We start from the raw sequence: 15,974 nt of genomic DNA on the forward strand, positions 1-15,974 counted from the left end.
GTATGGGGTGATGGGGTGATGGTGGTATTGGGGTGATGGTGGTATTGGTGTGATGGTGGTATTGGGGTGATGGTGGTATTGGGGTGATGGTAGTGATGGTGGAATTGGGGTGATGGTGGTATTAGGGTGATGGTGGTATTGTGGTGATGGTTGTATTGGGGTGATGGTGGTGATGGTGGTATTGAGGTGATGGTGGTATTGTGGTGATGGTGGTATTAGGGTGATGGTGGTATTGTGGTGATGGTGGTATTGGGGTGATGGTGGTGATGGTGGTATTGGGGTGATGGTGGTATTGTGGTGATGGTGGTATTAGGGTGATGGTGGTATTGTGGTGATGGTGGTATTGGGGTGATGGTGGTATTGGGGTGATGGTGGTATTGGGGTGATGGTGGTATTGGGGTGATGGTGGTATTGGGGTGATGGTTGTGCTGGTGGTATTGGGGTGATGGTGGTATTGGGGTGATGGTGGTATTAGGGTGATGGTGGTATTGTGGTGATGGTGGTATTGTGGTGATGGTTGTATTGGGGTGATGGTGGTGATGGTGGTATTGTGGTGATGGTGGTATTGAGGTGATGTTGGTATTGTGGTGATGGTGGTATTAGGGTGATGGTGGTATTGTGGTGATGGTGGTATTAGGGTGATGTGTTATTAGGGTGATGGTGGTATTCGGGTGATGGTGTTATTGGGGTGATGGTGGTATTGGGGTGATGGTGGTATTGGGTTGATGGTGGTATTGGGGTGATGGTGGTATTGGGGTGATGGTGGTGATGGTGGGTGATGGTGGTATTGGTGTGATGGTGGTATTGGGGTGATGGTGGTATTGGGGTGATGGTAGTGATGATGGTATTGGGGTGATGGTGGTATTAGGGTGATGGTGGTATTGGGTGATGGTGGTATTGGGGTGATGGTGGTATTGATGGTGGTGATGGTGGTATTGGGGTGATGGTGGTATTGGGTGATGGTGGTATTGTGGTGATGGTGGTATTAGGGTGATGGTGTTATTAGGGTGATGGTGGTATTGGGGTGATGGTGGTATTGGGGTGATAGTGGTATTGGGGTGATGGTGGTATTGGTGTGATGGTTGTGATGGTGGTATTGGGGTGATGGTGGCATTGGGGTGATGGTGGTATTGGGGTGATGGTGGTATTGGGGTAATAGTGGTATTGGGGTGATGGTGGTATTGGTGTGATGGTTGTGATGGTGGTATTGGGGTGATGGTGGTATTGGGGTGATGGTGGTATTAGGGTGATGGTGGTATTGTGGTGATGGTGGTATTGTGGTGATGGTTGTATTGGGGTGATGGTGGTGATGGTGGTATTGTGGTGATGGTGGTATTAGGGTGATGGTGGTATTGTGGTGATGGTGGTATTAGGGTGATGTGTTATTAGGGTGATGGTGGTATTGGGGTGATGGTGGTAATGGTGGTATTGGGGTGATGGTGGTATTGTGGTGATGGTGGTATTCGGGTGATGGTGTTATTGGGGTGATGGTGGTATTGGGGTGATGGTGGTATTGGGGTGATGGTGGTATTGGGGTGATGGTGGTATTGGGGTGATAGTGGTATTGGGGTGATGGTGGTATTGGGGTGATGGTGGTATTGGGGTGATGGTGGTATTGGGGTGATGGTGGTGATGGTGGTATTGGGGTGATAGTGGTATTGTGGTGATGGTAGTATTGGGGTGATGGTGGTATTGGGGTGATGGTGGTATTGGGGTGATGGTGGTATTGAGGTGATGGTGGTATTGGGGTGATAGTGGTATTGTGGTGATGGTGGTATTGGGGTGATGGTGGTATTGGGGTGATGGTGGTATTGGGGTGATAGTGGTATTGGGGTGATGGTGGTATTGGGGTGATAGTGGTATTGGGGTGATGGTGGTATTGGGGTGATGGTGGTATTGGGGTGATGGTGATATTGGGGTGATGGTGGTGATGGTGGTATTGGGGTGATGGTGGTATTGGGGTGATGGTGGTATTGGGGTGATAGTGGTATTGGGGTGATGGTGGTGATGGTGGTATTGGGGTGATGGTGGTATTGTGGTGATGGTGGTATTGGGGTGATGGTGGTATTGGGGTGATAGTGGTATTGGGGTGATGGTGGTATTGGGGTGATGGTGGTATTAGGGTGATGTGTTATTAGGGTGATGGTGGTATTCGGGTGATGGTGGTATTGTGGTGATGTGGTATTAGGGTGATGGTGTTATTAGGGTGATGGTGGTATTGGGGTGATGGTGGTGATGGTGGTATTGTGGTGATGGTGGTATTGGGGTGATGGTGGTGATGGTGGTATTGGGGTGATAGTGGTATTGGGGTGATGGTGGTGATGGTGGTGATGGTGGTGATGGTGGTATTGGGGTGATGGTGGGGTGATGGTGGTATTGGGGTGATAGTGGTATTGGGGTGATGGTGGTATTGGGGTGATGGTGGTGATGGTGGTATTGGGGTGATAGTGGTATTGGGGTGATGGTGGTGATGGTGGTATTGGGGTGATAGTGGTATTGGGGTGATGGTGGTCTGGCCAGGACAGGGAATGAGGTGATAGTAAAGGGGATTGAATTTAGCCAGTGAGTCTCACAGCAAGGCTGTTCATCACCCCAGAGATCACCCCCTGACTAAAAGACATCATGTTTCTCACCGACCAGGTAAGACAGGGGTCAGCCAGGGGTCAGTCAGGGGTCAGCCAGGGGTCAGTCAGGGGTCAGTCAGAGCGACAGAGCTGGTGGAAGGGTCAAAACTCTAACTCTTCAAAGACTGGTGTGTGCGTGCACTGTGTCTCTGTGTGTGTGTGTGTGTGTGTGTGTGTGTGCCTGCACTGTGTGTGTGTGTGCGTGCCCTGTGTGTGTGTGTGCCTGCACTGTGTGTGTGTGTGTGTGTGCACTGTGTGTGTGTGCGTGCACTGTGTGTGTGTGTGCGTGCCCTGTGTGTGTGTGTGCATGCACTGTGTGTGTGTGCGTGCACTGTGTGTGTGCACGTGTGTGTGCACGTGTGTGTGTGTGTGTGCCTGCACTGTGTGTGTGTGTGCGTGCACTGTGTGTGTGTGTGCTTGCGTGTGTCCCGTGGCGATTTAAAGATGAATATATTGATGGGGTAAACTCACAGTTGCGCTTCCATCAAATACGATATATTTATAACTAACCCTTCTTCTACATGTGGTTCCATGTGTATTACAGTCTTCCATCAAACATCAACAATATTAGCTAGCCGACCTCAAAACAGATGTTAGCCACTGCTCCGTGATCCACCAACCAACCATTTGACGTGAATCCTCTTTTCCAGCTTGCTATGTTTTAAAGTTTAGATGGCTAATGAACACCGAGACGTTTTATGTCTACATTTCCTTAATAATGCTACGTTTGAAAAGGATTTCCAGGATATAGCTAAGCTAGTCGACATGTTTCAGCTAGCTAATCGACCTAGCTTGAAGACGTGGTAACAGTGCCTGGTAAACAACTAGCTAGCTACGAAGTTGACACATCAGTCCAATCAAAGTTACTTGGGCACAAGACGTTATTTATCTGAGAGCACCGAAGAGGGGCTTTTGCTGGCTATCTCTCCCAGCAGGTGCTCTCTCTCTCTCTCTCCATCGTGTCCCCATGAGCGACAGTACCATGAGCCAATCATGCGCAACCAGAGAAGATGGACGACGCCCACTCGCTCTACTTTCTCTCTCTGCCCCTCCTCAACAAAAAACACAGAGCGAGGCTGACTTACTCAATCACTTACTCAATGAAAATGTCCCAAAACAATGGATATACGACCACATACGCTTATTAGATCAAATTGTTTGTTAACTGATACAATATGTTGTTGTGACATGAAATACCAGAATTGCATGCTGGGCTCCGCTCAACCTGCCTCTCGTGACGCATCGTCACTGTGTGTATCCGTATGTGTCCATGTCTTTGATGGTTAAGGTCTCCATGCGAACATAATGATATTCAGGCTTCACCCCTCTTTTCTGTTCCCTCTTCCTTTTCAATTCCCCTCAGATCCCTTCTTTCTTCTGTGTTCCTCCCAGACCTCTCAACAGTCTTGCCTGATGTCCTGTTTTAGATCTCAGTGATCTTAGGACTGCTGTCACCACCTCTCTCTCTCTCCATCTCAACTCTGCTCTCTCTCTCTCTCTATCTCAACTCTGCTCTTTCTCTCTCTCTCTCTCCATCTCAACTCTGCTCTCTCTCTCTCTCTATCTCAACTCTGCTCTTTCTCTCTCTCTCTCTCCATCTCAACTCTGCTCTCTCTCTCTCTCTCTCCATCTCAACTCTCTCTCTTCTCTCTCTCTCTCTCTCTCTCTCTCTCTCTCTCTCTCTCTCTCTCTCTCTCTCTCTCTCTCTCCATCTCAACTCTGCTCTTTCTCTCTCTCTCTCTCCATCTCAACTCTGCTCTCTCTCTCTCTCTCTCTCTCTCCATCTCAACTCTGCTCTTTCTCTCTCTCTCTCTCCATCTCAACTCTGCTCTCTCTCTCTCTCTCTCCATCTCAACTCTGCTCTCTCTCTCTCTCTCTCTCTCTCCATCTCAACTCTGCTCTCTCTCTCTCTCTCTCCATCTCAACTCTGCTCTCTCTCTCTCTCCATCTCAACTCTGCTCTCTCTCTCTCTCTCTCCATCTCAACTCTGCTCTTTTCTCTCTCTCTCTCTCTCTCTCTCAACTCTGCTCTCTCTCTCTCCATTTCAACTCTGCTCTCTCTCTCTCTCTCTCCATCTCAACTCTACTACCATTCTACCAACACTTCTCTTTCACATCCTCCTCCTCTTTTAACTTTCTGTTCTCTACGTATCTTCCTAACCTTAACTTTCTGTTCTCTACTCATCTTCCTCAGCTTAACTTTCTGTTCTCTACTCATCTTCCTCAGCTTAACTTTCTGTTCTCTACTCATCTTCCTCAGCTTAACTTTCTGTTCTCTACTCATCTTCCTCCTCTTTCTGTTCTCTACTCATCTTCCTCAGCTTAACTTTCTGTTCTCTACTCATCTTCCTCAGCTTAACTTTCTGTTCTCTACTCATCTTCCTCAGCTTAACTTTCTGTTCTCTACTCATCTTCCTCCTCTTTCTGTTCTCTACTCATCTTCCTCAGCTTAACTTTCTGTTCTCTACTCATCTTCCTCAGCTTAACTTTCTGTTCTCTCCTCATCTTCCTCCTCTTTCTGTTCTCTACTCATCTTCCTCAGCTTAACTTTCTGTTCTCTACTCATCTTCCTCCTCTTTCTGTTCTCTACTCATCTTCCTCCTCTTTCTGTTCTCTACTCATCTTCCCCCTCTTTCTGTTCTCTACTCATCTTCCCCCTCTTTCTGTTCTCTACTCATCTTCCTCCTCTTTCTGTTCTCTACTCCTCTTCCTCCTCTTTTAACTTGATGTTCTCTACTCCTCTTCCTCCTCTTTTAACTTGATGTTCTCTACTCCTCTTCCTCCTCTTTCTGTTTTCTACTCATCTTCCTCCTCTTTTAACTTGATGTTCTCTACTCCTCTTCCTCCTCTTTCTGTTCTCTACTCATCTACCTCCTCTTTTAACTTGATGTTCTCTACTCCTCTTCCTCCTCTTTCTGTTCTCTACTCATCTTCCTCCTCTTTTAACTTGATGTTCTCTACTCCTCTTCCTCCTCTTTCTGTTCTCTACTCATCTTCCTCCTCTTTTAACTTGATGTTCTCTACTCCTCTTCCTCCTCTTTCTGTTCTCTACTCATCTACCTCCTCTTTTAACTTGATGTTCTCTACTCATCTTCCTCCTCTTTCTGTTCTCTACTCATCTTCCTCCTCTTTCTGTTCTCTACTCATCTACCTCCTCTTTCTGTTCTCTACTCATCTTCCTCCTCTTTCTGTTCTCTACTCATCTTCCTCCTCTTTCTGTTCTCTACTCATCTTCCTCCTCTTTCTGTTCCATACTCATCTACCTCCTCTTTTAACTTGATGTTCTCTACTCATCTTCCTCCTCTTTTAACTTGATGTTCTCTACTCATCTTCCTCCTCTTTCTGTTCTCTACTCATCTTCCTCCTCTTTTAACTTGATGTTCTCTACTCCTCTTCCTACTCTTCATCCTCTGATTCCTGTATCAGTATGTAACTGTAACAAAATGCAGGACTGCACTGTAGCCATTATTAGGAGTACGTGTTGCATGGATTGCTAACACATAAAAACATGAAAGTGTGAATTCTTATTTCAAATGTATGTAGTTCTGTACCTGTCTGTTAATGTTATGTATTATGTCATGTTTTATGTGGACCCCAGAAAGAGTATCTGCAGCTTTGGCTGTAGCTACTGGGGAACCTAATGAAATACTACATATTCTCATGACACCTTTTAGAATCTTTTCCATCTTTCAACTCAATGCTAGTCTCTGGTTTAATCTCCCCCTCTCCCCCTCCCTCCTCTCTCCCCCTCCCTCCTCTTTCCCTCCTCTCTCCCCCTCCCTCCTCTCTCTCCCCCTCCCTCGTCTCTCCCTCCTCTCTCACCCCTCCCTCCTCTCTCCCCCTCCCTCCTCTCTCCCTCCCCCTCCTCCTCTCTCCCTCTCTCTCTCCCCCTCCCTCCTCTCTCCCTCCCCCTCCCTCCCCCTCCCTCCTCTCTCCCCCTCCCTCCTCCTCTTTCCCTCCTCTCTCCCCCTCCCTCCTCTCTCCCCCTCCCTCCTCTCTCCCTCCTCTCTCACCCCTCCCTCCTCTCTCCCCCTCCCTCCTCTCTCCCTCCCCTCCCTCCTCTCTCCCTCCTCTCTCCCTCCTCTCTCCCCCTCCCTCTGTCTCTCTCTTCCCCTGTCTCTCTCTCTCTCTCTCCCTCTCTCTCCCTCCCTCCCTCCTCTTTCCCTCCTCTCTCCCCCTCCCTCCTCTTTCCCTCCTCTCTCTCCCCCTCCCTCCTCTCTCCCCCTCCCTCCTCTCTCCCTCCTCTCTCCCCCTCCCTCCCCCTCTCCCCCCCCCCCTCCTCTCTCCCTCCTCTCTCACCCCTCCCTCCTCTCTCCCCCTCCCTCCTCTCTCCCTCCCCCTCACTCCTCTCTCCCTCCTCTCTCCCTCCTCTCTCCCCCTCCCTCTGTCTCTCTCTTCCCCTGTCTCTCACTCTCTCTCCCTCTCTCTCCCTCCTCTCTCCCTCCTCTCTCCCCCTCCCTCCTCTCTCCCTCCTCTCTCCCCCGTCCCTCCTCTCTCCCTCCTCTCTCCCCCCTCCAGGTGCTGAGCCCCCTGGTGCCCTCCCTGGTTGGTTACCTAGGCGATGCCTCTCTGAACGAGACTCTACTGGGTGCACTGGTGTACGTGTCACAGGCTAGCCCCGCCTCCATGGCCCCATTCCTGCCCGCGCTGAGGGTTGTGGGTCAGCAGTACCCGGTCCTGCTGGGACACGTGGTTAAAATACACAGAGCTGTGGGCTTGACCAGTGAGGTGAGGAGACATCAACATTTACCTTTCTTCTTCTCTCACGTTCATTTCCATTTGAGATTTTAGTAATTTAGTAGACGCTCTTATCCAGAGAGACTTACAGTTAGTGTATTGATCTTCAGACAGCTAGGTGGGACAACTATGTATCACAGGCAGAGTAAGTACACTTTGTCTTAATAAAGTAGTTATCAGCAAAGTCAGAGCTTTTTAGAGGGGGATGATTTATGATACTCTGTGAAGAGTTAGGGTTTCAGGTGCTTTCGGAAGATGGGGAGGGACTCTGCTGTCCTAGCTTCAGGGGGAAGATGGGAAGGGACTCTGCTGTCCTAGCTTCAGGGGGAAGATGGGAAGGGACTCTGCTGTCCTAGCTTCAGGGAGAAGATGGGGAGGGACTCTGCTGTCCTAGCTTCAGGGAGAAGATGGGGAGGGACTCTGCTGCCCTAGCTTCAGGGGGAAGATGGACAGGGACTTGGCTGTCCTAGCTTCAGGGAGAAGATGGGGAGGGACTCTGCTGTCCTAGCTTCAGGGAGAAGATGGGGAGGGACTCTGCTGTCCTAGCTTCAAGGAGAAGATGGGGAGGGACTCTGCTGTCCTAGCTTCAGGGAGAAGATGGGGAGGGACTCTGCTGTCCTAGCTTCAGGGAGAAGATGGGGAGGGACTCTGCTGTCCTAGCTTCAGGGGGAAGATGCACAGGGACTCTGCTGTCCTAGCTTCAGGGGGAAGATGGACAGGGACTCTGCTGTCCTAGCTTCAGGGGGAAGATGGACAGGGACTCTGCTGTCCTAGCTTCAAGGGGAAGATGGACAGGGACTCTGTTGTCCTAACTTCAGGGGAAGATGGACAGGGACTCTGCTGTCCTAGCTTCAGGGGGAAGATGGACAGGGACTCTGCTGTCCTAGCTTCAGGGGGAAGATGGACAGGGACTCTGCTGTCCTAGCTTCAGGGGAGGATGGACAGGGACTCTGCTGTCCTAGCTTCAGGGGAAGATGGACAGGGACTCTGCTGTCCTAGCTTCAGGGGAAGATGGACAGGGACTCTGCTCTCCTAGCTTCAGGGGAAGATGGACATGGACTCTGCTGTCCTAGCTTCAGGGGAAGATGGACAGGGACTCTGCTGTCCTAGCTTCAGGGGGAAGATGGGCAGGGACTCTGCTGTCCTAGCTTCAGGGGGAAGATGGACAGGGACTCTGCTGTCCTAGCTTCAGGGGGAAGATGGACAGGGACCCTACTGTCCTAGCTTCGGGGGGAAGTTGGGGGGGACCCTACTGTCCTAGCTTCAGGTGGAAGATGGGGAGGGACTCTGCTGTCCTTGCTTCAGGAGGAAGCTGGTTCCACCATTGGGATGCCAGGACAGAGAAGAGCTTGGACTGGGCTGAGCGGGAGCTGCCCTCCCGTAATGGTGGGAGAGCCAGTAGACCAGAGGTGGCAGAACGGAGTGCTCGGGTTGTGGTGTATGGTTTGAGTGTAGCCTGAATCAAATCAAATCAAATCAAATTTTATTTGTCACATACACATGGTTAGCAGATGTTAATGTGAGTGTAGCGAAATGCTTGTGCTTCTAGTTCCGACAATGCAGTAATAACCAACAAGTAATCTAGCTAACAATTCCAAAACTACTGTCTTATACACAGTGTAAGGGGATAAAGAATATGTACATAAGGATATATGAATGAGTGATGGTACAGAGCAGCATAGGCAAGATACAGTAGATGGTATCGAGTACAGTATATACATATGAGATGAGTATGTAAACAAAGTGGCATAGTTAAAGTGGCTAGTGATACATGTATTACATAAGGATGCAGTCGATGATATAGAGTACAGTATGTACGTATGCATATGAGATGAATAATGTAGGGTAAGTAACATTATATAAGGTAGCATTGTTTAAAGTGGCTAGTGATATATTTACATCATTTCCCATCAATTCCCATTATTAAAGTGGCTGGAGTTGAGTCAGTGTCAGTGTCAGTGTGTTGGCAGCAGCCACACAATGTTAGTGGTGGCTGTTTAACAGTCTGATGGCCTTGAGATAGAAGCTGTTTTTCAGTCTCTCGGTCCCAGCTTTGATGCACCTGTACTGACCTCGCCTTCTGGATGATAGTGGGGTGAACAGGCAGTGGCTCGGGTGGTTGATGTCCTTGATGATCTTTATGGCCTTCCTGTAACATCGGGTGGTGTAGGTGTCCTGGAGGGCAGGTAGTTTGCCCCCGGTGATGCGTTGTGCAGACCTCACTACCCTCTAGAGAGCCTTACGGTTGAGGGCGGAGCAGTTGCCGTACCAGGCGGTGATACAGCCCGCCAGGATGCTCTCGATTGAAGGTAGGGAGGGGCAGTTTCTCTTGCTGTTCCGTAAATAAGCACCATGGTCTTGTAGTGGCTACGAGCTTCGACTTGAAGCCAGTGGAGTGTGAGGAGGAGTGAGGTGACATGGGAGAACATGGGAAGGTTGAACACCAGGCAGGTGCAGAGTTCTGGATAAGTTGCAGGGGTTTGATGGCACAAGCAGGGAGCCAAGCCAACAGTGAGTTGCAGTAGTCCAGACGGGAGAGGACAAGTGCCTGGATTAGGACCTGCGCCGCTTCCTGTGTGAGGTAGGGTCGTACTCTACGGATGTGCCTCTTCCTGTGTGAGGTAGGGTCGTACTCTACGGATGTGCCTCGTCTTGTGTGAGTTAGGGTCGTACTCTACGGATGTGCCTCCTCCTGTGTGAGGTATGGTCGTACTCTACGGATGTGCCTCTTCCTGTGTGAGGTAGGGTCGTACTCTATAGATGTTGTAGAGCAGGGGTGTTAAACTCAAATACCCAGTGGGCCAAAATGTAAAACCTGAACAAAGTCACGGGCCAACATTGAACAAATTAACCTTTTAATATGGACCCAAACAAGTTTTGCTTTAACATTGAATATGGAACAAGCATCGCTTATTACCATACAATATATAATTTAATAGTGGAGACATGCAAAATCGAATTTCAAATGAAAAAACACATCAATGGCATTCATTTATTAAATAAATAAAATTTAAATAAAAATTGTATGCCTCTTTTCTATTTGCAGCCTTCTGATTTAAATACCAAAATAAACTTTTTCCACTGGCTAATAATTTTACAAATAAAATGATAATAAATCAATCAACCATTCAAGCCCATGCCTTGTAGCAAGAAAAAGTGCATAAAGAAAACGTTAATTATTGCACACTGGTCTAATCTGATGTGCCCAAGCCAGATACCTGGCATCTCTTCTTGGATGCTAGTTCATCAATGTCTGGGCTCAAGCTCTGAGCTGAAGAAATCCTCAGTATCGAGCGAAGATGTTCATCAGTCAGACGTCTCCTGTGAGTTGTTTTGGTCATCTTCATCGAGGAGAAAAGTTGCTCGCATAGATAAGTGCTGCCGAACATGGAGAGCATCTGAGCAGCTTGGGTGCGGAGCTGAGGCATTGTGTCAGGGATGAACCGTGGAAACTGTGCGGCGCCCACAGCATCATACTTTGACTTCAGCGTGTCGTTGCACTGGAGTTCAATCAGCTCCATTTGGATGTTGGTTGGTGCATTGGTGCACTACTGTCACAGAGGAGAGAGCGTTTCTGGGTCCTGTCCTGATTGGCGCGCGAAAACAGCAGAGCATTATGGGATTCGTAGTATTAGTGGTGAATGCGCTGTATAATACCGGCGGGCCAGCTCTAGTAGTAATTTGGTATTGTCTCGCGGGCCAAATATAATTACCCCGCGGGCCAAATTTGGCCAGAGTTTGACACCCATGTTGTAGAGCATGGACCTGCAAGAGCGAGTTACTGCTTTGATGTTTGCAGAGAATGACAGGGTGTTGTCCAGGGTCACGCCAAGGTTCTTTGCACACTGGAAGGGCGACACTGTGGTGTCATCAACCGTGATGGAGAAGTCTTGGAGCGGGCAGGCCCCCCCGGGAGGAAGAGCAGCTCCGTCTTGTCCAGGTTGAGCTTGAGGTGGTGGGCCGATATCCAAGCTGAGATATCTGTCAGACACGCAGAGATACGTGTCAGAAGGGGGGGAAGGAGAAAAGTAGTTGAGTGTCATACGCATAGCAACGATAGGAGAGACCATGTGAGGATATGACAGAGCTGAGTGACTTGGTGTATAGAGAGAAGAGGAGAGGGCCTAGAACTAAGCCCTGGGGGACACCAGTAGTGAGAGTACGTGGTGCAGACACAGATCCTCTTCACGCCACCTAGTATGAGCAGTCTGCCAGGTAGGATGCAATCCAAGAGTGTGCAAAGCCTGAGACTTGCACCACTGAGAGGGTGGCGAGAAAGATCTCATAACTCTCTCTTCCTCTTTTTAAAATGGTATTTAACCTTTATTTAACCTTTATTTAACTTGGCAAGTCAGTTAAGAATAAATTCTTATTTACAATGACGGCCTACCCCAGGTCAAACACTAACCCGGACGAAGCTGGGCCAATTGTGCGCCACCCAATCACGGCCGGTTGTGTTACAGCCTGGAATCAAACCAGGGTCTGTAGTGTCTCTTTTTCTCTTCTGTCTCTTTCTCTGTCTCTCTCTGTCTCTCTGATTAGTTCTGTCTCTTTCTGTCTGTCTCTTTCTCTGTCTCTCTGTCTCTCTCTGTCTCTTTCTGTCTCTTTCTCTGTCTCTCTCTGTCTCTCTGTCTCTTTCTGTCTCTTTCTCTGTCTCTTTCTGTCTCTTTCTCTGTCTCTGTCTCTTTATCTTTCTCTGTCTCTTTCTGTCTCTGTCTCTGTCTCTGTCTCTGTCTCTTTCTGTCTCTTTCTCTGTCTCTCTCTGTCTCTCTGATTCGTTCTGTCTCTTTCTGTCTGTCTCTTTATCTGTCTCTCTGTCTCTCTCTCTCTCTGTCTCTTTCTGTCTCTTTCTCTGTCTCTCTCTGTCTCTCTGTCTCTTTCTGTCTCTTTCTCTGTCTCTTTCTGTCTCTTTCTCTGTCTCTGTCTCTTTCTCTGTCTCTGTCTCTTTCTGTCTCTGTCTCTTTCTGTCTCTGTCTCTCTCTGTCTCTTTCTCTGTCTTTGTCTCTCTCTGTCTCTTTCTGTCTCTGTCTCTTTCTGTCTCTTTCTGTCTCTTTCTGTCTCTGTCTCTTTCTCTTGTCTTGCATTCCATGTATCTCCTCTCGCTCTCTCTCTCTCTCTCTCTCTCTCTCTCCCCTCCTCTCTCATTCCCCCTTTCCCATGTCATTGTCCACTTTTATCTCTTGATCAGTGCTGGGTAGTGTGACGGTGTTGACTCAGACTCAGACCGGAACTCATTGTGCCAGTGTCACTTAGTCAGCCTGGCTAGGTCCTTCCACACACACTGGTCATGGACCGCTGTCGGTCACCTGCCAATCAAAACACAGGACACAGTGAAAACCATCCTTACATTCCTCATTCCCAATCTTCATTAGCCTGAGCTTTCTCGTGAACCTAATGCTCCTCATCTAAAGCTTAGGGTGACATTGACAATAAAAACTCAGTAAACAGGCCCATAGTTGCTGCCTAGTAAACAGGCCCATAGTTGCTGCCTAGTCAACAGGCCCATAGTTGATGCCTAGTCAACAGGCCCATAGTTGCTGCCTAGTAAACAGGCCTATAGCTGCTGCCTAGTCAACAGGTCCATAGTTGCTGCCTAGTCAACAGGCCCATAGTTGCTGCCTAGTCAACAGGCCCATAGTTGCTGCCTAGTAAACAGGCCCATAGTTGCTGCCTAGTCAACAGGCCCATAGTTGCTGCCTAGTCAACAGGTCCATAGTTGCTGCCTAGTCAACAGGCCCATAGTTGCTGCCTAGTCAACAGGCCCATAGTTGCTGCCTAGTCAACAGGCCCATAGTTGCTGCCTAGTCAACAGGCCCATAGTTGCTGCCTAGTAAACAGGCCCATAGTTGCTGCCTAGTCAACAGGCCCATAGTTGCTGCCTAGTAAACAGGCCCATAGTTGCTGCCTAGTAAACAGGCCCATAGTTGCTGCCTAGTAAACAGGCCTATAGCTGCTGCCTAGTCAACAGGTCCATAGTTGCTGCCTAGTCAACAGGCCCATAGTTGCTGCCTAGTCAACAGGCCCATAGTTGCTGCCTAGTAAACAGGCCCATAGTTGCTGCCTAGTCAACAGGCCCATAGTTGCTGCCTAGTCAACAGGTCCATAGTTGCTGCCTAGTCAACAGGCCCATAGTTGCTGCCTAGTCAACAGGCCCATAGTTGCTGCCTAGTCAACAGGCCCATAGTTGCTGCCTAGTCAACAGGCCCATAGTTGCTGCCTAGTAAACAGGCCCATAGTTGCTGCCTAGTAAACAGGCCCATAGTTGCTGCCTAGTAAACAGGCCCATAGTTGCTGCCTAGTAAACAGGCCCATAGTTGCTGCCTAGTCAACAGGCCCATAGTTGCTGCCTAGTAAACAGGCCCATAGTTGCTGCCTAGTCAACAGGCCCATAGTTGCTGCCTAGTAAACAGGCCCATAGTTGCTGCCTAGTCAACAGGCCCATAGTTGCTGCCTAGTAAACAGGCCCATAGTTGCTGCCTAGTCAACATGTCCATAGTTGCTGCCTAGTAAACAGGCCCATAGTTGCTGCCTAGTAAACAGGCCCATAGTTGCTGCCTAGTCAACAGGCCCATAGTTGCTGCCTAGTCAACATGTCCATAGTTGCTGCCTAGTCAACAGGTCTATAGTTGCTGCCTAGTCAACAGGCCCATAGTTGCTGCCTAGTAAACAGGCCCATAGTTGCTGCCTAGTAAACAGGCCCATAGTTGCTGCCTAGTAAACAGGCCCATAGTTGCTGCCTAGTAAACAGGCCCATAGTTGCTGCCTAGTAAACAGGCCCATAGTTGCTGCCTAGTAAACAGGCCCATAGTTGCTGCCTAGTCAACAGGCCCATAGTTGCTGCCTAGTCAACAAGCCCATAGCTGCAGGCCTGTATAGTTATGCTTGGAACCACAGCATCAAATCTGTCACAGCAGTTTATTTAGCTTCTTAATCACAGTATGTTCTAGCATCACGTCATCTCACATGCGTGGGCCAACGCTAACACGCGTCGGTAACACGCTAAGCCCTCTGTATGCCTGTGTGTGTAAGAGCTGCATGCTTCTCCAGCCCTCCATGTGGTCTCATTCAGTGAAAGTATTTGTTCAGGTGAACATTTGCTTCTGGGGTCAAGGCCTGGAATAGTTCTGCAGAGACTGTTAATGGACATGATAGTCTATTGAGATGATTAGTGAATGTGTCCTTCTGAAGGATCACTGAGAGGAGATGATTAGTGAATGTGTCCTTCTGAAGGATCACTGAGAGGAGATGATTAGTGAATGTGTCCTTCTGAAGGATCCCTGAGAGGAGATGATTAGTGAATGTGTCCTTCTGAAGGATCACTGAGAGGAGATGATTAGTGAATGTGTCCTTCTGAAGGATCCCTGAGAGGAGATGATTAGTGAATGTGTCCTTCTGAAGGATCACTGAGAGGAGATGATTAGTGAATGTGTCCTTCTGAAGGATCCCTGAGAGGAGATGATTAGTGAATGTGTCCTTCTGAAGGATCACTGAGAGGAGATGATTAGTGAATGTGTCCTTCTGAAGGATCACTGAGAGGAGATGATTAGTGAATGTGTCCTTCTGAAGGATCCCTGAGAGGAGATGATTAGTGAATGTGTCCTTCTGAAGGATCCCTGAGAGGAGAGGCATATCCCAGCCTGTCCTATTGTCATCCCAAAGAGGTTAGCGCCAGGGGTTCGACTAGGGTTGAGCCATGCTCACGGTCATCTGCCATTGTTTCTCCACACTTTCCTCTCGTCCCATGTACACATCCACACCCTGACTCAACCCTAACCCTAGATTAATGTCCACCCCCTGACTCAACACTAGCCATAACCCTAACCCTAGATTCATGTCCACACCCTGACTCAACCCTAACCCTAGCTTCATGTCCACATCCACACCCTGACTCAACCCTAACCCTAGCTTCATGTCCACATCCACACCCTGACTCAACCCTAACCCTAGATTCATGTCCACCCCCTGACTCAACACTAGCCATAACCGTAACCCTAGATTAATGTCCACCCCTTGACTCAACACTAACCCTAGCTTCATGTCCACATCCACACCCTGACTCAATCCTAACCCTAGCTTCATGTCCACATCCACACCCTGACTCAATCCTAACCCTAGATTCATGTCCACCCCCTGACTCAACACTAGCCATAACCCTAACCCTAGATTAATGTCCACCCCCTGACTCAACACTAGCCATAACCCTAACCCTAGATTCATGTCCAGACCCTGACTCAACACTAACCCTAGATTCATGTCTACACCCTGACTCAACCCTAACCCTAGATTCATGTCCACCCCTGACTCAACACTAGCCATAACCCTAACCCTAGATTAATGTCCACCCCTGACTCAACACTAACCCTAGATTCATGTCTACACCCTGACTCAACCCTAACCCTAGATTCATGTCCACACCCTGACTCAACCCTAACCCTAGATTCATGTCCACACCCTGACTCAACCCTAACCCTAGATTCATGTCCACACCCTGACTCAACACTAGCCATAACCCTAACCCTAGATTCATGTCCACACCCTGACTCAACCCTAACCCTAGCTTCCTGTCCACACCCTGACTCAACCCTAACCCTAGATTCATGTCTACACCCTGACT

The 15,974-nt window shown here is 48.9% G+C and overlaps 1 protein-coding gene across 1 annotated transcript in view; it reads left to right on the top strand.

Annotated features, from left to right (window-relative positions):
• LOC112240918 (ventricular zone-expressed PH domain-containing protein) overlaps window positions 1-15,974 on the top strand; it is a 190,581-nt gene that overhangs the window by 68,720 nt on the left and 105,887 nt on the right. Inside the window, exon 4 of the mRNA XM_042296575.1 lies at window positions 7,142-7,351. Within this exon, the coding sequence (XP_042152509.1) occupies window positions 7,142-7,351 (210 nt within the window). The remainder of the gene's footprint in view (window positions 1-7,141; window positions 7,352-15,974) is intronic.

Source organism: Oncorhynchus tshawytscha, linkage group LG14 (assembly GCF_018296145.1).
Source record: "Oncorhynchus tshawytscha isolate Ot180627B linkage group LG14, Otsh_v2.0, whole genome shotgun sequence".
NCBI lineage: Eukaryota > Metazoa > Chordata > Actinopteri > Salmoniformes > Salmonidae > Oncorhynchus > Oncorhynchus tshawytscha.